General features: G+C 35.4%; 2 protein-coding genes across 2 annotated transcripts; both read right to left on the bottom strand.

Moving 5' to 3' along the window:
- Positions 1-1,639: 1,639 nt before the first annotated feature.
- Positions 1,640-22,919, bottom strand: LOC131852622 (uncharacterized protein C05D11.1-like). The gene is made up of 18 exons (XM_059203315.1): positions 22,670-22,919; positions 21,592-21,937; positions 20,665-20,767; positions 19,905-20,027; positions 15,986-16,099; positions 15,454-15,606; positions 14,911-15,180; positions 14,428-14,570; positions 13,762-13,870; positions 11,835-12,008; positions 11,119-11,355; positions 10,600-10,719; positions 9,952-10,247; positions 9,424-9,598; positions 3,945-4,088; positions 3,382-3,539; positions 2,691-2,843; positions 1,640-2,226 (listed from the first exon to the last, which is right to left on the bottom strand). Exons 1-18 carry the CDS (start codon positions 22,806-22,808, stop codon positions 2,169-2,171), a joined length of 3,015 nt encoding a protein of 1,004 aa, XP_059059298.1. The 5' UTR covers positions 22,809-22,919; the 3' UTR covers positions 1,640-2,168.
- LOC131852624 (uncharacterized) lies at positions 7,823-9,153 on the bottom strand. The gene has a single exon (XM_059203316.1). It carries the CDS (start codon positions 8,955-8,957, stop codon positions 8,187-8,189), a length of 771 nt encoding a protein of 256 aa, XP_059059299.1. The 5' UTR covers positions 8,958-9,153; the 3' UTR covers positions 7,823-8,186.
- Positions 22,920-24,209: the final 1,290 nt, after the last annotated feature.

Raw genomic sequence — 24,209 nt, 5'->3', positions numbered from 1 at the left:
TTTTTTGGAAATAAGTCAAGATTTTTATGAACATATAGGATATTTGAATATGTAAATTGAGTAGCAACAGTGAGAATATTTGCCTGTTTGAATTTCTCTCTTAATGAGTTACGGCTATTCATACAGTAGATCGCTCGAATGGCATGATTTTGTAATATAAATATATTTTTAATATCTGCAGCTTTTCCCCATAATAATATTCCATAAGAGAGTAAACTATGAAAATAACTAAAATAGACTAATCTAGCAGTATCCGTATTAGTGTACTGTCTAACCTTACGCACAGCAAAAGCTGCTGAACTCAGTTTCGCTGCAAGGCTTTGAATTTGTGCACCCCATTGTGTTTTATTATCTAGTATGATTCCTAGACAGACAGTAGATTCTACAAATTCGAGAGATTCGTCATTCAATTTTATGTTGCGATTAGTATTAAAACTTTTAGACAGAGAAAAAATAACACATTTTGTTTTTTTAGCGTTTAACATAAGATTGTTAATTGTAAACTAGTGCAAGAGACGTCGCAAAGCTCTATTTACATCGTCATAATTATTAGTCACTCTATTAACTTTAAAAATCAATGAAGTATCATCTGCAAATAACACTATCCCGCATATATCCTGCATGGCATATTGGAGATCATTAATGTAAACTAGGAATAAAAATGGGCCGAGAATAGATTCTTGAGGTACACCCAAGTGACCCGTCAGACGTAGCGCTGCTAACCTTTACTTTCTGTATTTTATCAGGTAAATAAGATTTTATTGAATTTAAAGCGTTGTCTTTGACGCCATAAAAAGCAAGTTTTTTCAATAATGTGTTATGATCAACGCAATTAAAAGCCTTAATAAGGTCACAAAAAACACCAATCGCATCCATTTTATTTTCCCATGCAGCAAATACGTGTCTGAGCAACTCTGCACCTGCGTTTAGAGTTGAACGACCTTTGGAAAAACCGAATTGACTATTGTATATTTACTATATTATTAAATTATTTAAATTGAAATAAATGACAAGTTGCCAAGAAGTTGACAAGAAGCGTTTTCCCCCCACACAGTTCATTAAAGGCTTCGTCATATAAATAGTTAAATTTTGCTGGATAAGACTTAATGGATAAAATATTTTTCTCTAACTTTTTCAATAGTACACCGAATTTTATAATGAATAAAAGTCATTGATGGCGAAGGTAAAGTAAAACGCTATGTATTCTGGTGATTTAACACGCGGGCGCAATTACTGGCACGGTATATACATGTAAGCATGATTGTATCACTTTGAATTTTTTACGTATTTATAACAATATAGAATATGCATAAATGTTCACAAAAAAACTGTATCTATGTATTTATGACAATAGTCCAGTACTCATAACACAGGTTTTGTTAGCTTGGGACTAGATGGTACTGTGTGTCCTAAGATTTTATTATTGCATTTAGATTTAGTCACTCAATTTCTCTATAAATTCTTAACCATGATTCCGTACAAAAGTCAACTCAAAAGTTTATTAACTAATATATTTTTGTTATTGACCTTTCAATTTTAAGAATGTAATTCACCACACCACACAAAATCTCTTTCGGCTATTTACACTGCCCTAGTGGCATGTCTTTGGTGATAAAAAATAAAACTACGTCTCTTTTAATTTGCAAATATATTAATACGTGAGATAGCCACTAAAATTATATAATATTGTATGCATAAAAGTAAGGCACAGCCAAGCGATAAGTATTTTACGATTTTTGGAACGAAGTTCTTATGCAGGCATACCTTTCTTACCTTATATAGATTTGTATTAGAACATACCAACTGATACAAATCGCCACAAAAGGTAAAAAAGGTATGCTCTCTCCGAGCGATTTTTCGCTCTTTATTTATTATTAATCTGCGTGCGCGTGAGGGGTATCGAGATTCGATTAGTAGCCATTGTGCAAGGTCAGCTGTATATCTCATTTCTAAAAACATTACACAAAAATAGATTATCTTATTAAATGTGGTTTAGGTTCAATTCAGGTACTGAATTTGAAAAAAAGATAACATGAAAAACTTCGTTCCTGACGGTAGACCGCCGACCGCGCACGGTTTTTTACTTAAATTACTAAAAAATACGTGATATAAAACTTCAACTTTATACGTTTTTGTATCGATAGAGTATTGTAATAATATAATTATGTTTATTTGTTGAAATGGGATAACTCCATCGATTCAAATGCATCCAATTTCACATTTATCCTGGAAAGAAAAGTCAGTGTTATATTATTGCAAAAATAAGTTATTTTTAAACGTTCGTGTTTACTATTTATATTGTTACTCAGGTAAATGACACGTATCATAAACATAACATTGATATCCTTGATACTCAAATAAGCTCGTGGCCACAGCTAGTCCAAACGACCAGAGAGATAATATTAAGGATTTTTATGGGTCTGACCAACGCGCATGTGAGACCCAGATTCAAGTGTCCAAAGGCTGCGCTATGTGTTTACCATCAGATAGACGTAAATATGCCAGTTTCCACTACAATGGTAATAAGAAGTGTATTCCACTACAGTAGTAATGTACACAGTACACTACGTTTTTATGTCGTTACGTGATATAGCCAGTTTTGTTTATACACATATTATTATAAATTTTAGTACAAAACACTGTCGTTAGTCTATTATAGTCAAAACAAAATAAAAATCAGAATATCTTACTTATCAAAGGAAGCCTGCAAATCGTTCACTTTGGTGGGATGGCACACGAGGGCGAATTTACCCAACTCCGGATCGAAAAGCTTCGGCAGCCACCGCGCCGCCGCGGCCTGCGCTTCCTCTGGGGTCACCGCCGCGATTGCGCATATCAGGTCTCTAAAAAATACATGTTATTTACTTTTAAAAAGCAGTTTACCCCTCAATTTGCTATTTCGATATTTTATTGGCTTCTTCCATTTAAAAAATAATTTAAATTCTATATATCATATTTTATATTTGTAGTATCGTCATCAAAACTGGCCGAAATTTCATTAAAGCTTTTTGAAATCGTAACCAATCATCAAAATAAATTTGAATAATGATTTATATAGGCTTACCCTATTTGACATAACAGTTGTAAATTTATATATCTCTAACCTTTAAATATTTATTTATTTGTCTTTATTGCACTTATAAAATTGTACAGTTAATCAATAGGTAATAACAGAAAGCGGGCAGTGGTAGTTTCGCACCACTGCCATCAAGGGCTTTCAAATGACAAATGTATAATTTTACCTAACATAGGTAAATAGGTCTTCTAAAAATAATTATATGTTTACACAAATAATTAATCTGACATTGAAATTCACTTCGATTTAAATGACTTTCGTGTTGCTTTTTCACGTAAATCGATGAGAACATAATGATAATATACCTGTTAAATGTATCGGGCGAGTGTCCGACAAAGTTATGTAGGGAGTCCCGGACGACATCGGCGGGACACTTTTCGTTCTCCACTACTTCGAACAACGCTGTACTTTTGGCGGACGCAAACAAATCATCATCAAATTTGCCACCCGCTAGAAATTCTTCCTGTACAATGCAATAAATATGCGATTATAATTAGTTATAAGGAAAGATATTATAAAGGCGAAAGGTGTTGATATGTATATTGCGATTAGATTTTGTGGAGTATGTAGGTTGAAATGGAGGTAGTTTCATCGCTTAAATTCAATGAAATTTGAAACACAGAAAGATGTTTATTTTAGATAAGCAGATTAACTGTAGCAACTATTTTTATTTTTAAGATTGGACCGACAAGGTTGTTGTTGATTCTACCTGATGATATATGGACCTCTTATAATTACAACAAATATTAGGTAACGTTACGGTAGGCGTTTACAAAGGACTTCAACTAATATTTTACCGAGGTGTGTGAGTATGTGTGTATAAATATATAACATATGGGAAAAATGTAAAACATGATATAGTACTCACACATATGGACTTAGCCTTGGTGTAGGCGGCGACGGCGTTGGTGGCGCGGTACAGTGAGAACACGAGGCAGCTCTCGTTGGGCGACGGCCGCATGCCGTACCCGTACGACAGACCACCGCCGCGAATTAGGCGCCACATCGGACCCTGAAGTTACATACAATCATACATGATACAATAGATAAATCATAGTTATATACACCCACACTTCGTCCAAAATTAGACCACTGATTTGATGAAATAAATATCATTGTAATTATGAATACTAATTAGATCTATTTATTTATTTATTTATTTATTTATTTATTCTTTTGCACACAAAAATGTATACATGGCGGACTTAATGCCTTATGGCATTCTCTACCAGTCAACCGTCGCGTTGATCAGAGATAATAAGGCGGTGCACTTTAATAATTAATTGAAAAAAAAAAGAAAAACAAAAATTATAACAAATAGATACAGAAAAATAGTACATATATATACAGATGCAAATATATAAAAATATTAGTATTTTTATATAAAATATATACCAATATAAAATATATAAGTTTATGGATTACATATAAATAAAATATAAATTTAAACTACATATAATAAATATTCATATAATCTCATGGAGTTTATATAATAACATATCTTGAATACTATTAAATAAATTTGGAATAATGTTCACGCAAGGACCTCTTCAAGGTAAATTTGGTTTGACATCTTCTAAGGCCAACAGGAAGTGCATTCCAAAGGTTAATGGCAGAAATAGTGAAAGATTGAGATGAGAAATTAGAGCGATGAGAAGGAGTATAAAGCAGGAGATTAGATGAAGAGCGAAGATCACGAGAATGTGATGAACTTAGAAATTGAAATCTTTCTTTGAGGTACTGAGGAGCTAATGGATCGTATAGAACAGAAAAGAGTTGACAGAGAATTCTAACACTCCTGCGCTGGCGAATAGGAAGCCATTTCAGCTCAGCGCGGAAGTGTGAGATATGGTCATATTTACGTAGACCGAATATGAAACGTATGCAATTGTTGAGTAAACGATCCATTTTATTAAGGAGGTCTTGGTTAAGATTTGAATAACACACATCTCCATAATCAATTATAGGTAATACCAAAGACTGCACTAAAAGACGTTTAGTACCAACCGGAAGAAAGTTTTTAAACCTGTATAAGGACCGTAAGGCAGCTATGACTTTTCTACTGACCTCATTCACCTGTCGATTCCAATTAAGGTTGTTGTCCATGTAAAGGCCAAGATTTTTAACATGGCTGGTATATGGTATAACTGTGGTGTCAAATACTAATGTCCGTAAGTTGGTACTATCAATCCTATCTAACTGCCGCGAACTACCTAGTAAAATTGCTTGACACTTAGTAGGATTGACCATTAACCCAAATCTATGCGACCACGCACAAATGACCCGGAGATCAGAGTTCAACTTATCGATGGCGTCATTAATGTCGCACACATTACTTTGTGCATAAAGCTGCAGGTCATCAGCATACAAGTGGTAAGGGCATTGAAGAAGGACTGAAATCATGTTAATAAAAATGGAGAACAACAGGGGAGAAAGGATACCCCCTTGGGGCACGCCAGCAGTGAGGTTAGACCAGAGAGATGTGCCTTGATCAGTACGTACCGCCTGCTGGCGACCACAAAGGTAAGAACAGAACCATTTGTTAACTGCTGAGGAAACACCAAGGTGACTCAGGACGGACAGGAGAATCTCATGGTCTACAGTGGTAAAAGCATTAGAAAAATCTATTAAAAGAAGTACAGTTACATGAGAATTCTCCATACCATCCCTAATGTCATCAATAACTTTTATAAGTGCCGAAGTTGTACTGTGTCCAGGTCGAAACCCAGACTGAAAGTTACTGAGAAAATTATTTGAATAAACAAAACTTGAAAGTTGCTTGTGAACGACACCCTCTAAGACTTTCGACAGGAATGGTAAAATGGATATAGGACGTACTTGAGAAGGAGACTTGGGATTCGGAATTTTGGGAAGAGGAAGTACGAATGCTTTACGCCAAATATCGGGAAATTCAGAGGACTGTAAGGAAAAATTTAAAATATGAGTTAGAACAGGAAGGATATTGTGTAGAATAGGAAGGATCATGGCTCTGCTAATTTCGTCATAACCAACTGCCTTAGATTTGATAGAAGACACTATCCTTTTTGTCTCCTCAACAGTTATTGGTGTAAAATCAAAAGGGGACAGTGATAGAATAGGCAAGGAAGACAAGTAATGTAATGTGTCAGCTTTAACAGCTGCATCAATGGTGATAGTTGATGAGAAATGAGAGTTTAAAGTATCGAGTGGAAGAGTACAGGAATGGAGACTAATGGTGGGTTTACCGCATCCCAAGGAGTTAAGAAATTTCCATATATCGGCCGAAGAAGACGCGAGGATATTGCTGTGAATGTAACGCCGTTTGGCAGCCCTTACCACTTGGTTGCACCGATTACGAGCAGCCTTAAAGAGGTGCCAGTTTTCCTCACACCGATCCCCTCTATGCCTCCTGAAAGCTCGATCACGTCGGGCCATGGCTAGCCGAACCTCTGGAGTGATCCAAGGGGCAGGAGGCCGCTTTGCTCTCACACGCCGTACCGGAGCATGGGCATCATACAGTTTCAGCAAAGCAGTGTAAAAAATAGAGATTTTATGATTCACTGTTGATGCCGAGAGCAAGTGTGACCAGTCAATCGCCGCAGCATCTTCATTAAGTTTTTCTATGTTTATCTTAGAAAAGTTGCGAAGGAGTAAGATTTGCACCTTCTTTCTCGGAGGATTGATGACTAATGAGGCATAGATGAGATCATGATGTGAGAAACCAGGCGCATTGATCTGACCGTGTTTATTAATGACAGCACCCGGGGTAGTCAGGATTATATCTAACCAGGTGTCGTCCGTATTCGTGTTGTGGTGCGTTGGGTTTAAAGGTAGTATAGTTAGGTTAACAGACTCCACCAGAGATCGAAGTTTGCGTGATTCAGGAGTATCTTTAAGGAGATCAGTATTGATATCACCCATAATGACATGATGAGTGAATTCTGAGGCGACGGTTTCCAAGACAGACTCCAGTTTAGAGAAGTAGTTGATAGTAGGAGGACAATAGACTACGCCAAGAAGAACTTTGATGCCACTAACGTTGACCTCAAGAAAGAGGTACTCAGGAGAAGAGGAGTAAGATGGAGGAGAGGTTTCGAGGACTTTATATTCAATTCCAGAGCGGAGGAAAATCGCCACGCCTCCACCGCCCTTATCGACACGGTCATTCCGAATAAGGATGTATCCAGGGATACTATAGGAACAGGAATTCAAATTGGGTTTAAGGAAAGTTTCAGAAACGAGGATTGCGTGAACATAATCCAAAGAAAACGTATTCAGAAGCTCAGTGTGATGTGATGGGATACTTTGAGCATTTATATGGCATACATTGAAACATTTATTTTGTAGCCGTAATTCAGCATTCAGATCATCGCGGAGCGTGGTGGGTTCATTCTCAGAATCAGTGCAGGAGTAGTATGAAGAGTTTATGTCATGAGAAGAAACAAAAGAATCATCTTCAGACAAAGCCATGAGAATTAATATAATAAGCGTAAATATATAAAAATAAATATATATATATATAATAATAAATAAATTATGATAAAAGAATATTACAATAACTAATGCAAAGACAGTGCTTTACTACTGAATATTCTGCACAACCTGCCGGTTGACTTTCACACATACTGTTGAAAAGCAGACTAAGATAATAACAGTTAAACTATTTACATTAATGAGAACAAAATAAAATGTAAAACTTTAAAATACAATACTTAAAAGTTATAGGAAAGACATTAAAATAAAAAAGAAGTGAAAAAAACTGGAAAATACAACCATTAATGAAATTTTAAATTAAAACAGTGAACAAAAATAGTTCAATTGACATAGTGACAACAAGCCTATAATTGACATTTGACGTTCACAAAGTTTCTGATTTGATATGACAGTTGACAGCACATTACTGATTATGACATTCGAACAATTTATTAAATGTTTTGATTTGTGGTTAGTTTTAAAATTATTAAATAAATTAAACAAAATAGTGGGTGAATGAAAAATTAGAATAAAAATTACTTGTGGGTTAACATTTGACAAAAATAAAAAGAGTCAACCATCGTAAAATTGTGGTATTAAGGTATCACTGTTGAAAAGGAGTCATTTATAGGAACTATGAATACAAACTTGTTATGTACTACTTAAGACGAACTCCGCGCTTTGCTCTGACTGCTTTATTACTATCGGCCTGGCTCGTCGACACAGGAGTGTCCTTCGAAGCACCCCGAGTAGACGCTGCGCTGCCAAATTCAGCGACCAAGTTTTCCAACTCCTTACTACTGGAAATACGCGAACGATTGCCATTAGGCATTTGCACTGTAATGATCCCATCCATCGTCCATACCTTGCGAATACCGAAATGCTTGCGTGCGGCAATAAATAAAGACTGCCTCCGTCTGGTCAGGAACTCCGCTAAGACATAGCATGACCCTTTGAGCATTGTTTTATTCTTCCATACAGCCGACTTACATGAAACATCACTAAACTTGATAAGAACAGGACGTGTTCGGTTGGCATTAACAGAGCCAAGACGATGACATTCTCGGATATCTGCGGCTTTAATGTCTGTCAGTTTCAAGTTTTTGTGTATAATGTCCAGAGCTGTAGCAGTGACATTTTCTTCTGTATTCTCAGGCACACCATTCAGAAGCAATGATTTTCTACGGTGACGCATTTCAATTCCATCCACAGAATTTGTCAACTCTTCAATTTGCTTTTGAAGGATATTGAATATACCCCACGCTTGCTCTTTAAAGCTTAAGAAGGCTCTGGAGATATCGCTGATGGATCCTTGCTGTGATGAACCTTCTTTAGATGCCTTGAGTTGGACTTCAAATTCTTGCATTCTTTGGAATAAGGTAACCTCAAGTGAGCGTTGAGTCTCTGCAATGTCTTCTAGGTTGGCCATGTTCAACTGTAGTACTGCGTATAATGTGATTCAGTGATCCCAGATGAACAGTTCAAGTGAAATAGTGTAAAAGTTACCAGCAGGTAGGTGCAGTGGTCTAACTTTTCAAGTACACATAGGATAGTGCTGACTCCAACAAATGATATGTATTGAATATAAACTAATAATAATCACTACTAATTTTTGTAATAGAATTAAAATAAATTATAGAAATATATTTAAATTAGGGAGCAATATGTCACTTGATTAAGAACTGACTCTATATATGAATCTAACTAATCTCATTATTATAAATGTGAAAGTTTGCGAGTTTGGGTGGATGGATGTTTGTTACTCTCTCACGCAAAAACTACTGAATGGATTTTAATGGAACATTACAATAATACAGCATATACATCAGAATAACAAATTTCACAGGTAGTATTTAATATAATCGCGTCATTCCTTGGAGCTAGTGTTGTGTTACCTCGAGCTGCGTGAAGTAGTTGAGTGCGACGAGCAGGGGAGCGAATTCAGCGAGGGCGTAGCCGCGCGGCCCGGGCGACAGCCGCGCCGCGAACGAAGACTCCACGCCCCCCACGCCCACCACGCACCCGCCGCCCCACCCCGACATCAGCTCAGAGTCCCAGTACAGGCGCGGCCTGACGTCGTATTGCAATTGTCATATACATTAAAATATCTATTAAAAATTAAGTATTGATGGTATAAGCGTGAAATTTTAGGATTGTATAAATTAAAATAAAAACAAATTGTCCGAAATTAAAAGAAATGTAAGGGTGGGGACAACCCTTATCACTTAGGGGTATGAAAAATGAATAGTAGCTGATTCTCAGACCTACTGAATATGCATACATATATACATTTGAAAACTTTTAAAAATGTTAACGCTATTTTATCACCTGATATCCCTTTTTTAGTTCATTACAACACAACACATAAAACTAGTATTCATTTTTGATTAAACATATTGAAGAAACATTTTGAATCTACTCACTCAGATGGAATAATCTCATTGCTTCTTCCGAATCTCTTCCATGGTTCTGTGCTTAACTTATATCTGTCGAAATCGGCCGCGAGATGTAACCAAGCGTTTTCTGTAAAGATTCTAAATGACTCTTTTGCATCATTGATAGCTGCCTCCGCTGAATCTCCACCGGCATTCAGCTGTTCCACAAGCTCCTTTAAGAATTTCTGCTGGCGAAGAACTGTGCACCAGTGTACATTGCTGTCTTTGCAATACAGTGAATCTCGTAATACATCGTACACCATTTTGTGACCATTTCTACGAACCTATAAAAATAGGAATTATCATTTTTCATATGTTTTCCCCCTTAGGCAACTATACTTACCTATATTTCCCTATACTGAACTATATTTTCCCCTCTGTTACAGTAGGTCATATATTAATAGAAAAATTTCGTGTTTTCGTACAAAATATGTAAAATGTAACATCATAAAATTTAGAACCCGCAGGAGTGAGGTCCTAGATTTCATATTTTTTTTACATGAAGTATGACTTTCACCATTTTTGTGGTAATAATATATGTTTTTAAACACTAAAATGCCTATTGTAGCTATTATTAGGTTGATATCAATATCATGTTGTCTATATAAATATCTTATTGTATATATAAATGTGTACCTGTGCGACGTCATTGATCATTCTCTGTGCGAATACTAGCAATCTTTCCTTCGTAATTTCAGCGGAGTACAGAATTTCATAAAGATGATTTACAACTTCCTCGTAATCCTGCGGTTCACACTGTAAGAAAATTATATAAGATTTAAATTTATCTTAAGTATATTATATATAATAATTTTCCCACAAAGTCATGTGGTGGTGTGGTGGTGGACAGGGTGAACTGAGACCGTTAAAAGTTTCCCATTTGTAACTTAAATAAATAATAATAATTGTGTGATTATAATATAGTCCAAGTTAATTCGCTGACAATGTATCTTCCTATAGTGAAAATATTTCTATATATCGGACATTTTAGGTATTGGATTGTAAGCTTTTGGTCTTCCAATATATCTACTACTTCTTTTTTATTTGAATTTAAATTTGAATGGGATAAGACCCATAATATAAAAAAGAAAATTAACCGTTTACAATACAAGTCTTAGTTCAAAGAAACTACAACTCTTATATAGTCAAACTCACCCTAGTTTCGATTAAAATGAAATTGCCGTAAGTTCCGACTGTGAAGTTGCCCGACTTGCCGAAGCCTATATCGTTGCTGAACATGACGGTGAGCTGTTCCGTGGTGGATATGACTTCCTCATGAGGCACCAGCTTGTCTCCGCGCCGCACTGGGCATTCTGCCAATCCGTTGAGGAGCAGTGGGATCCATTTGCGAGTCTTTTGGTCTACTGATGTTGTATCGAAGATTAAACTTATCTGGAACATACAGGTATGAAATTCATATACCGATCTAACACTTGACTGTTGTTGATTTTACCCCTAATCAATTTAAATTAATATAATACTAGGCATAACCCTCTCCGTATATATATAGGCGGCACTTTCCAATATAATCAGGTGGGTACTAAATTTGTTTCCCTTTCAAACTCTTTGTTTTTGTAGTGATGTGACTAAATAACCTTTAATCAGAGCAGTTTGATGTGATTTGACATTTAAAAACTATCATTTTTATGTTTGTTAAGTAGTTAATAATTTTAGCCCAAAAGACGTTTATCGTAAGTTGAAATAATTATTAAATTTTTAATGTTATCACTCGTTAATAAGGCAAATAAAAGATATTTGAAATTTTGCCGTAAAGTGTAGGTCAGTTACATCGCCATTCGATCCCGAAACGCAAACTTTGAGCGACCGGACTTTAACAAACTCCCTTGGTGCGTGTACAGCGTGGTACGTACATATACGAAGTTGGTGGTGAGGCTGTAGACGCGCGCGTAGAGCGGCAGATCTGCGAGGTCGAGGTGTGGACACTGTTCCCGGGAGGCGGAGTTCCAGCCGCTCACCGAGTGGTAGTGAAGCCGCTCGCACGACGGCACAGGCACCGCAGCCAGTGTGCCCGGTGGCGGGCTGCGCTGCAATATTAAAGAAAATAGAAATTCTTTACTTAGGTAATACAATTTATAATAAGTTCTATTTATTTATTATTCTTTTGCACACAAAATTGTATAAATGCAAATGCAAACTTAATGCCAACAGGCATTATGTCCGCCATGAAAACGGCAAGGGCTCCATCCACAAGAGTGTGGCTTTAATATTAGGAATTAATGAGTAAAGGAGCTTGGCACTAGATAGCGCTGTGTGATTTGTTGTGGCTTATATAATTTAATACTTGAAGTAAATGAAATTATTCCAAACAGATTTAACGCAAAGTGTTACTCTGGTAAACAAATTCAAATATTATTCTAAATGCATATGTTAATTATAAAGTCTCGAGTCTCAGTATAAGTTATCGAGTCTCAGTGTAAGCGCGATCCGATGTGCACGTATTATAATTATTTTATTTAATATCGTAATAGCTCAGCGCGGCATAAGCCGTGCTAGTCGAAGTTCCAGCCATGTGTGACAAACTTGTGGCCAACGAACTCCTTGCGTTCCTGCAGCAGAAGCTGGACGTAATGGACGAAGTAAGTGCAGTCCAGATCTGTGTGTCCAACTTCAGCCAGGACGACATCGCGAGAGCGAAGGCTCTGCTCTTCGAGTCCCTAAATAAGACTAATCAGATGGTGTCTCGTAGACGTGACGGGACACAAAAAAGCGTACAGGACATTATAACGCTGCTGAAGGAGACCGATCCAGACGACGTGCCAACTTTTGTGGCGAAGGATTTAAACAAACTTCCTCCAGTCACATTTGATCACGTCGATGTTACCAGCTTACTCAAGGATATCGTGTCCTTAAAAAAGAGTTTGGCAGATGTGACGCTACGTTTCAATGCGTCAGAGCACATAATTAGTGAGTTGCGCAAGGAAGTGGACAGTTTGCGCGACTCGCGAAAAGAAACTAGGTCACTTGACGCTACGAACATCAACACGCGCCGTGGGGCATGCCGCGATGCGTTCACGGCGGAGTCAGCGGTTTCAGCGTCGACACTGACGTCACCAGATGTGGTGTCACCGCCGGTCGCCGCGTCCCCCGCGCCCCCCGCCCGCAGCTCGCGAGCGCCGATACCGCTGCATGTGGAAGCAGCGCTAACAAAATCCTCGGTGCAACCACAGCGTCGAGATTTTGCCGCCGTCGTCGCTAGCAAACCGACTGCTTCAGTACAGCGGCGTGTGCCAAAAACGGCACTGAACATTGACCCTACGTGTGCTGCCACTGGCAACCGCGACGATGATGGCTTCGTCGTGGTACAAAAGAAGAGGCGCACAAACAAGGTCAATAGGAATCATTGTGGCACTGCACTCACTGGGCCCAACTTTCTGCTGCGTGCTGCTACACCGACCACGACAATGTACCTGTCCCGTCTACATTACGCCACTAAGGAGCAGGACATTGTCGATTATATTCGTACCAAGAGTAACCTGACATTGAGGGTAACGCAGCTGAAGTCGAGTCACAACGCGAGTTTCAAAGCGTTTGTGGCCCTGGTCCCCACCGACTTGCTGCCCACCTTCATGAAAGAGGACTACTGGCCGAAAGGTGTGGTGTATCGGCGCTACCGTGGCAGATTGCCATCTTCAGTGCCGTGATCACACAGACAATATTATTGTATTAGTTTTTAAATATTATATTATATGTATGTTAGTCTATAAGGTATTTATAATATGGGCCTAGTTGCCTGAAATAAATGAATAAATAAATAAATAAAGAATTATTTTTGCTTACCTCATTGAATTCCATAGCTTCTTGCAACAGCTTAGCTTTCTCAGCTAAACCACTTTCTCCGAGTTGAGCTCTTTGTGTTTCTAACCTATTCTTTTCCTCTTCCGCCATTCTAAAATTTTATAAATGTCAGAATTTATTTCATTATATTATTTTTAATACCATGAATAAAATATACCCAAATACCGCTATGGATTTCTGCAGATATAATCATTGAAAATGAAACTGGGTGTATGTTAATGATTCATCATCATCATTTCAGCCCGTAAGACATCCACTGCTGAACAAAAGCCTCCTAAAATCTCCACGGCGATCAGTCCTGTGCTGCTCGCATCCAGGACTTTCCAGCGATCTTGACCAGATCGTCGGTCGGTCCACATGTTAATGATTAAAATAAAAATATAATACTAACCACCAGCTTTTTTTCTGATAGTGAGCTAATTACTGCTTCTAAGAAACCAGAAGTAGATATGATATATGTATATTTCTAAGGAGATGCTAATACATAAAATACATATCTATATTGTATACCTATGTATGTGTAAGATTTAAATTTATTAATTATATATTATTAAGTTAATGCATTAAATGTGCACAGTTAATTTACCCTCGTTAGGAGAAATAATTAGGCGGTATTGTAGTTCATTTGTGTATTTTGACTTATCTTACTTGACTTGTAATTCAATGCTGGGCGAGCCCACAATTGTGATGACGTCATCTGTGAAGTATTTCCGCAGCAGAGTGAGCCAGTAGTCACTGCTCTCCTCTAAAAGCTCAGCTAGAGCTTTTTGGGGATTCATTCGTGCAAAGAACTGTAAAAAGAATCAGAATTTTGGATATTGAAATATTTAATATAATGAAATATTTTAAACATTTTGTTCCGCAATAAGAAACTAGCTTCAGTTATCATAACATCGTTATGAGACAATCGTGGAACTACACTTTATCGATTAAAAAAGAATTTATAATATTAGATTAGAATTATCAACGTTTAAGTTTTCACATTTGCCCTTTATTTAATCATTGACCATTAATTGCAAAAAGAATAAATTTAAATTTATGCACAATTGCTGAAGATATCTTCTTAAGTTAAAAAAATATATAACCTTTTTCTTTTATATATAGATATAAAAAATCATCATGTACACTCACATCTTGTTCGCTTTGCGAATACAACGCGTCTCCAATACATCTAAATGCTACAGCGTGATGCGGGTCCGACTCAAGGCTAGCCAGCGCCTCACGCAGCTGTTTCTTGAGCAATCGTTTCAGTCTCTCCATATCCAGTGGCTCAGCACCTTCGATTACACTCTTCAGGCATGTACGTGCTTCGTCCCGTGCTGCTTCTAACTTATCCATTGGTACATTGTCGAGTTCAATTTTGATTAGGGACGCTAAGTTTTCTGTTAGATTGTAGGAGACCTGGTTAAACAAATGATGTATTTGCAATAACTATCCGTGCTACAATTTTATTGTTTACTAGCTACTCGACGACTAGCGACTTTGTTTTATACTATGTAATAATGTATTTTCTGACGGGCCACCTAACGGTATGTGGTAATCGTCATTATACATACATATACATGAACAAGTATATTTGTGAGCAGTGACAAATATATTTCAACATTCGTATTTTAGCGAGTAAAAAATAAATGTAAGTATACATAAATATAAATAAAAAAAAAGTAATCGTACGTCTCCAGCCAGTGCGTCCTCGCGCTCGACGAGGCGACGTTGCAGCGGTGCGGCCGCAGTATCGCACAGGTAGCGCAATAGCACGGCGCAGCCAGTTAACTCCTTGTGGGACTGCGGCTCAGACAGCAGCGGCCCGCGCCATCCGAACAGTACCTATGTGTAGAATGATTATTAGTAATTGAGTTTACATTATGATTGTAATTTATTGTTACATTTAATCGTACCCTGCAGACTTTGTACAAGTCTTGCTCATTTGATGTTCAGTAGCTTGTTTTAGTAGTAATTAGTCGTTTAGTGGTTGTATTTGCCTTAGAAATATAATAGAAAGCTGTTCTGGTTTGAGGTGAGAAGATACAGGTTATGACGGTATAACATTATACTTTTCCGAAATGGTACCGAAGTGACAACTGATGGGCTCGAGATCGTGCTTTTGGAGAGGCCTATGTCCAGTGGGCTGAGGATGACAATGATGACGATGCGTAGGATATTCGTTACGTCATACATTGGCAAGACTTAATTAAATTTTAAATACCTGTCCACAATCCTCGGTGTCTGCTGGCCATTGTTCTTTGTATTCTTCAAACTTAGGCAGTGGAGGGATTGTCCTCCATGGTTTCACCCAATCTTCTTGCGGCTCTTCCTTTCTCTAAAACAAAAATATAAATAAGCTAAATTTATTTAATACAAGTAAATTACCGCAAACACCTGACACGTAATTTACTGTATTTACGTACGTTTAAGTTTCAGATCCAGGTAGGTTTTTTTAATTAAAGTTTATATCACAATTTTTAACAAACTAATATAATAAAGATTGAAAAAAAATATAAACATTTTACGTTTGTTTATTATCACGCAAATTATTATTTTCTGGGATCTTCAATTCTTTTTGTAAAGTTCAAATCAAACTTAAATTATTATGGTAGAAATGTAGCAAATCGACTCATTCGTCCTGACGGATACGACTTTAGACTGAGGACGTCGCGACGGGTTCGAACATCAGCTCAGGCCGTCGTAATTTCGATTCCCGTTTTATCTTGGATCTTGGGGATCATCTTGGGGATCGGTCGGAGGTTGCCAATTACCGTCAGATTACCACACCACAGATTTGTTTGCCATTTCCTGTTGTATCTATGTTCTTATTAATAGTTATTATGGTTAATTTATAAAAACATTAATAAAAAATGATGCAGTGAAACATTATTGTCTACAAAGTGTTATTTCAAGCTGTCAAGGACATATGGTTTTATGTACGCGAGTTAATGATTAATAGGTACATGTCATTAGACAAAAATAAAAAAAATGCTATACTAACACTAATATTTCATTCTAAGTATTGATCAATACCTATATAAAATTTATAGCCAAATGAGCAATTTTTATTGCTGTGGCACATGCACGTTTACCGTATTGAATCTTGTTGTTCCACTGCATATAATTAAACCTACATGTGTGTACTAAGATACAAATAAAAATGATTATCTATGTATCCATAGCTTAGAAAGAGATAAGGTGAATACAGTCGACCTAATTACCCGCGGCATCGTCTACACTCTACACAACTATTCAACTTTTTCCATATTTGATTTTGAGATAAAACTATGTCCGTTTTCGTGTTAGAATTTATCTTTATGTCAAATTTCATTATGATCTGTCAGCAGTTTAGTTGTGAAAAGGTAACGGATAGACGGGTAGATTTACGCATTTATATTACTGGATGTTACCCGTGACTTCATCTGTTTTTTTTTTAGGATATCAGATTGCCTATGTACGTCCTCATTATACACACAATCTTCATATAAAATTTTATATATAAAATTAAGAATGGATTAGTATATAAACAAATGTATGTACCATCTTTATAATGGTTTCTACAGCGAATATTAACAAGGTCGATGTAACTAACTACGAATACGATCAATCAATAACATAACTATATTGCTAGAATAATGTTAGTGTTAGCTATTCACGAAGCGTATTGATTTTTTAATAGCCTAGGTAAATTTATGATTGTATCTACACAGCGACAAATTGTTAGGTTAACCTAAAATAATGGAACTAGCTTCCCCGAACACAATTATTTTATTAACTGTGACCTAGAGTCTTATATATCTGCAGTTCGTGTGGTATACGATATACGAAGACAAAATTCGTCCGATAATACATAATCTAAACCTGGCCTCACATTATTAGGTTCAGTAGGATGATTGTCTCATGCGACCTTGTTCTGATTGGCGCATTTCCAAAAAGGGCGGGCCGTAAAGGCAAATGCGCCAATAGAAGAGGGTTGTATAGAGCAATCGTAAGAGAGAACCTAAAAATGTGAGGCCAGATTAAGGCTAGATTAGGTATAGGCTGAAAAAGACATTCTTTTACGGCGAAAGAGACAGAGAAATATTCTATGCTGCAGATATTTTTTCTATGCAGAAGTAGTTGTACACAAACCCAAATGTTAGGTCGAAAGCTCATGAAACTGAACCACTTTCACTGAATAACATAGTGAAAATCTGACAATAAATATTGAATGAATTTGACGAACTAAATATTGATCAAGCGACATCGCAATAACGAAGGTTTTAAAAATTATTTAAAATTTTCTACTTTACTTCTTTGTGCATATTTTCTGTTAGGCTTTTCTGCTTGGTATGGAATTTACTACCCTGTATACAAGACATCGAATAATGGTTAATAAGTAATGAAAAGATTTATTAATATCGATGATTAATATATGGATATCATAAAGCAGAGGAGCAAATATTTGACGACCTCGGTGGTCTAGCGGTCTAGCACACCGCTTTACGACAGATGGTTGCGGGTTCGATTCCTCGCACGGCACAAAAATTTGTATTCATGAGTATGATTGTTTGTATCGGTCTGGGTGTTTTCTATGTATGTATTTACAAAAATAAAAATCTATGTATATGTATCAGTTATCTAGTACTCATAACACAAGCTTTAGCTAGCTTAAATTGGGTCTAGATGGCGCTGTGTAAATTGTCCTGAGATTATTATTATTATTTAAAAAATATTTAAGGCATGTAATGAATAATTTTAGTACATATTGTAATTAAGAACAATAATTCAGAAAAATTTACACAATCCCATCTAGTTCCAAATTGGGCAGAGATTTCGAATTGCAATTAACTACTAACACTGCAGAAATGAGTAAGTGCTGATGATTTTTTATTGTACTGCTATAGGGATCTAATCAAAGTAACATAAAAACAATGTTAAAAAACTAAGTATAAGATGGCATAGCATAACATACATCTATTGTCTGTTAGTTTGGGTTATTTTTTATCAGCTGTCGCATACCTATCTGTTCATACAATTTATAGTGCCGGATTTAATGCGAATAGGTAGGTATAATTTGTCTAGCTACGAGCTTCAAGGCCGTACAAATTTTTACCGCCCTGTTATTTCACATAATGGAAGCGAGTGTGTAATGACTTCAACTAGGTAACTGCTAGTTCTTTTGGGGTCGAATGCTCACGCGATCTTATGATTGACTCAGTGGCACATCGAGGTATGAGGTGTGGTTTTTTATGGGTAAGAATTCCCCACTTCCCACAAATCTCCCTAGATGAATATAGTATGACTATAGTCTTTGTGAGTAGTTATTCACCACAAATGTTAGTTTCTTTAAAAACAACAACAAAGTAATGACAAAAAACAAATATGTTTATTCCAAATAACAAGGCATAACAAATCTATGTTTATACATGAACAATGTCAAAACAGATTTTTAGAAGTGACGCTAACCACAAAACGTTAGTGTAAAACCGCACCTAAATCGTTCAAGCCCTTTCTGAGATTAGAACGCACAAACGCGCATACAGACAAAAAAATTAATAATTATTAAGTTGGGTTCGTTACCTCGATTAATTATTATTATTAAAAATAATTAATAACAACAATTTAGTACTTAAAAAAAAAGATAGAGTAGAAAAATATGTAAAATATAAGCATTTGACATGTACATATTATTCTGTATTATATATTATATGTACATATATTTCTGGGGACTTACATATTGTTTGAAACTTGAAAAATAAATATATTTATATTATTACTGTGTCAATGTTTCAAATAGAATCAATCGAATCATTCAAATTTTGAAAAATCGATCTACAAAATTCGTAGGATATGCCTGACAAATTAAATAAGTCTAGTACCAATTTGCCTATATAATGCAGATGAGATTTTTCAATGACACTATTTATAGTCATCATCACCATCCTTCTGATCTGATGAGTAGATATATATTTATTTTACTAATTGCTAAAGCGTTTATTCTATTGTTAATACTAGACAGTATTAGTAATAAAAAAAAAATACTCAACTCAAAATAACTCAATTTAAATTATATAATTAAAATATTAATAGTATATAAACAATAGCAAAAACAATTCCAACAACTAAACAAATAAGAATACTGATTGAATAAAACGTACCTTGCTTATTATGTCATCTTCAACTATAGCCAGTGCTTTGAACACATCATCTGCTGCAATTTGTCCTGTTAGTATGACTGTCAAATTCTCAGCACGGTAGAATTTTTTATGAAAATCTCTTACCTAAAAAAAAAATCTTTATTTTTAAGTAAAAATTCTGATTTCCACGGAAATTTCAAGGAAAGTCCTCTCTATCAAGGGGGGGTGTAATAAGTTTGTATTTTCGGAAAAAATATAAAATTAATAGAATATAATAAATAATAGAATAGAATATAATAAATATAAGATTATTTTTACAACTTATATAATATAATTAAAATAAATAAAAGTGATTAAAATAATGTATTTTTTAATGACATAATTCTGAGACCTGATTATAGTCTCTACTATGTAGCTGTGCCCGCGGTTTCACCGGCGTTAAATTAGTATATAATATATAGCCTCTGTGTTATTCTGATGCATAAGCTATATTACTGTAAAGTTTCATCAAAATCCGTTCAGTAGGTTTTGTGTGATAGAGTAAAACATCCGTACTTACAAACTTTCGTGTTTATAATATTATTATTAAGATAATCCAGTGAGGTTCAGGAAATTGTTGGGAAACTTTAATTTACTAACATGAATACTTAGGTATAATATGTTTTTATACTTTACTACCTATACAACAGTCCGCATGCTTACATTGAATGTAAGCATGCAGACTGTATACCGCAAGTACAAGAAACAACATAAATTGACTAAACAATAAATATTGACATACTTTAGTATTATCAGTAGATGTTCTCAAGTTGGCCATAATGCCTCCTGTTTCAGAAGAGTATCCACTGTTAGGATACATGGTTCGCAGCAGCTTCAGTTCACATCTACAAGTAATTAGGAAACAATGAATAATAGATCCTACTTCTACCACTGCTACCTATTAGCAGACAAGCTACAAGCCCCTCTAATACAAACAAATCATCGTTCATATACAGAACCTATGATATCAAAAAGTAAATTGGGAACTATCTAGTTAGTGAACTAAAATTAGTCCAAAACTTATGATGCTAATAATAGTCTATTAAGAAAGTACAAAAAATAAACATTCAATTTTTTTAATATATTAAAAACTAGCTGACCATGCACGCTCTATTCCACCTCAGAATTAAATAATAAATGAAAACTTATTTTAGTTATACAATAAATTTCTTAACAGATCCTGTTTGTCAGGTATGAACAGTTTGTATGGGAAAAAAAAATCAGTCCAGCCATTCTCGAGTTTTAACAAATATCATTTTGTTAAATATAAGATTTACAGAGACTATATATTTATGCATATTGCTCACATTGTTTGTGAATGTTCTCTAAAACTAATCTTATCAAGAATTAAGTATATAGATTTAATAACAAACATGTCTCTTATATTCTCTTATAAAGCAAGGTATTACTGAAGGTATTGTGAAATTGTGAATGTATTTTATTATTTTAGTAATATGGTGCTTATAAAAACTGTTCAACTAAAGTAACAAAATATTTCTTTAACATATTATAACCGATGTAAGAAGTAAAGAACTATTCTAAGAAATCTTCCTCATCCCATTGATAATTAATATAAATAAAAATATTGATATGCCAACACAGATAATATATACTACAATTGTATATATAAATATAGATAAATAGGCAGTGAAATGAAAATTTACATTACCTGCTATCAGCTGTATTCTCTCTACCCTGCATCTCACAGTAGACTACTCCAGCATCCTCTCCATCACCATCAATATGATGAACTTCAGTTATGAACCCTTCATCAGTGAGTGTAGGTCTCAAAATATGGTCTAAGTATATAGGCAGCAGTGTCAACATCCCCTCGTCACCCGCAGTATAAATTGTATAACAAGTGTGATCGGTATCTGTCCAAGCATTGGTGCCATGCGCCATGCATCGGTTGGCTAGCAGATCCAACACTCCTTTATAGGGATACCGCTTAGAGCCGAGGAAAATAAGATGTTCCAATGTATGTGGAAGCCCATCATCATCATGAGCCTCAGTTGCTAAATATAAATAGACAACAATTAGTGTCTAATGTAGATACATACAAGTCTAAATTATTAATTACAATATTTGTTTTAGTTCAGAATATATACTTAAACATTTATTGTATTTAGAAATAAATATATTTAATAAAGTACATTAAATTAATAAATACTGTATCTCAATTTATTATGCACACAACATCATTAAAAATAGAATTTGTATACAGTGATCACTGTGGATGGATACATCTGTCTCATCTATTTCTGCCAGCAAACAAGATGCTTTGTAAACTGTGTTCTGTTTAGAAAGCTGAGAAATGGCAAAAAATGTAGGAAGTATGAAAGAATAACATTTGTTTGAGATCCAAAGAAGATTGTCAATAATGGGGATTAGTGATCCCATGGCTAGAAATGTACCATGTCATGTTGGCCTCTACATGGTTTTTCATGGGTTCATCAAGAATTAATGACAAGTTCCTGTTGAATTTGTAGTGAAACAATGAACTGATCTCATGCTCATCCTCCACTAGATATATACCGATAGTGCAGGCCAGTACATCATTCCATTATCCCCATAAAAGAAAATGTTAGAAGAAATCACAAGAGCCCCACAAAGTAATTTAAGAATGTGTAATGTTCATGTCAATGGAGAATAAATATTTATATCAGTATCGGGTATACTGCATATTGATAAATAAGAATAATATTGATTCTCTTTGTAACAAGTAGTAACCAACAAATATACATTACCAAGACAGAAAAATCCATTTACAAGGGGACCTTCCACATCCGCAATGATTACGGTTAGACCAGTTTTTTCAGATACATATTTATTTACGGGGATAACATCGGACGCCTTTGTTGACGATATTAACTTGAAATGAGACATTGTCTCGAGCAACGACTATAGTTTAATATTCCGATACTTCCCAAACGTATCAAAACAATTAAAATGTAACCGAATATAACCTCAACTTTAGCAGTCCGTGACTGTTGAGTACCGAAAGCATATAGAGTATAGAGAAAAAATAGGAGTGTCACTCTGTTAGTATTCTATAGGGCGGAGAATCTAATACTCGTCACTTAACTGCGATATATCAAACTTAGTCGGTTTCTGCTGTTAATAATTTTTAACTGTATATATTGATATAATTATTAATGAAAAGTTTCTATAAATATAGGAAATATAGTAATTAATCTAGCGATAAACCTACCGCGGAGTGAATTTTCATAAAATTAATAAACAAACAAGAAAAGTAATGAAAATAAAAGCATATTTAACCATTTCTAATGGTTTTAATTTTAATACGAGTATTCGTAAAAAATCGTATTTGTTATACGAGTATTAACTATAAATTTATTGTCTGCCTCAGTATCTATTTAATTCTACTATGGTTTCTATATCAGACATATGAATGCAGAGTAAAACAAACTGCAAAAAGATAATCTTTGGTTGTCAAAAAATCGACATATACAAAAGACATACGGTATAAAGAAAATATCGGTGTTTGATAAAGTTTAAAGCTTTATCAAATTAAATTTATGTAATGTTTATGATTCGATCAATTATATCGATTAAAAGAATCGATATTTTTATGCATGAACATCCCTACAGACAACGTTCTATCAATGTCAAAGATTGTCAGTACAGTGTAGGATACAAAAAGTTATTTGTGTATTACAAATTGCCAACTAAGAAAATACCAAGAACAAATAATGGAAAGAGAATTTACAAATCAATACTATTAGATATGACTGTAAAAGAAGCAAGTGTATCCGAATCCGAATCAAAGAGCAAAGTAAATATGTATATCAATCCGAACTCATGGTTTTGTAATTCCAGATAAGATTTTTTAAGTACAGATGAGATAAAAAAACCTAAGGTTTATTACTTTTTAATCAGCATTAAGTTTGGTCTTGTTCTTACTTAGGACCCTATATAGAACTTTAGCTAATACTACAGAGTAATGTAAATATATCAAAAGGAAGATTACAGATGGCTAACACGAACGGTATACGCTGGTAGGCAGGTTTTTTTATGGATGATAATGAAATGGTATACCCGCCTGCGCTAACGGTTTACGCTGGCGGGGCACCAGTGGAAGATGATGAGATGAGCATGAGGTCAGGCCAGTTAGCCCATCGTAACAAATTCACCAAGAATTTATTACGATGGTTTCCAGGGGAACCGCGTGGAGATCAACCTGACATGGTACATTGCTAGCAATAAGATCATCAATCCACATTACTAACAATCCCCTTTCCCCCTGGTAGGCAGGTTGAAGTGGTG

This window comes from Achroia grisella, unplaced genomic scaffold (assembly GCF_030625045.1).
Source record: "Achroia grisella isolate CSIRO2021 unplaced genomic scaffold, CSIRO_AGI_Agris_v1 utg856, whole genome shotgun sequence".
Taxonomy (NCBI): Eukaryota; Metazoa; Arthropoda; class Insecta; order Lepidoptera; family Pyralidae; genus Achroia; species Achroia grisella.
This window is presented reverse-complemented; position numbering and strand designations above follow the sequence as displayed.

Excerpts from the sequence above, each read along its gene's own strand:
- LOC131852624 (XM_059203316.1), bottom strand. The coding sequence starts at position 8,957 with ATGGCCAACCTAGAAGACATTGCAGAGACTCAACGCTCACTTGAGGTT.
- LOC131852622 (XM_059203315.1), bottom strand. The coding sequence starts at position 22,808 with ATGTCTCATTTCAAGTTAATATCGTCAACAAAGGCGTCCGATGTTATC. Across the intron at positions 15,607-15,985 it reads ACACCGAGGATTGTGGACAG|GTACTGTTCGGATGGCGCGG; the intron begins GTATTTAAAATT and ends TTCTACACATAG. Across the intron at positions 10,720-11,118 it reads TCATTTTAATCGAAACTAGG|TGTGAACCGCAGGATTACGA; the intron begins GTGAGTTTGACT and ends ATTTTCTTACAG.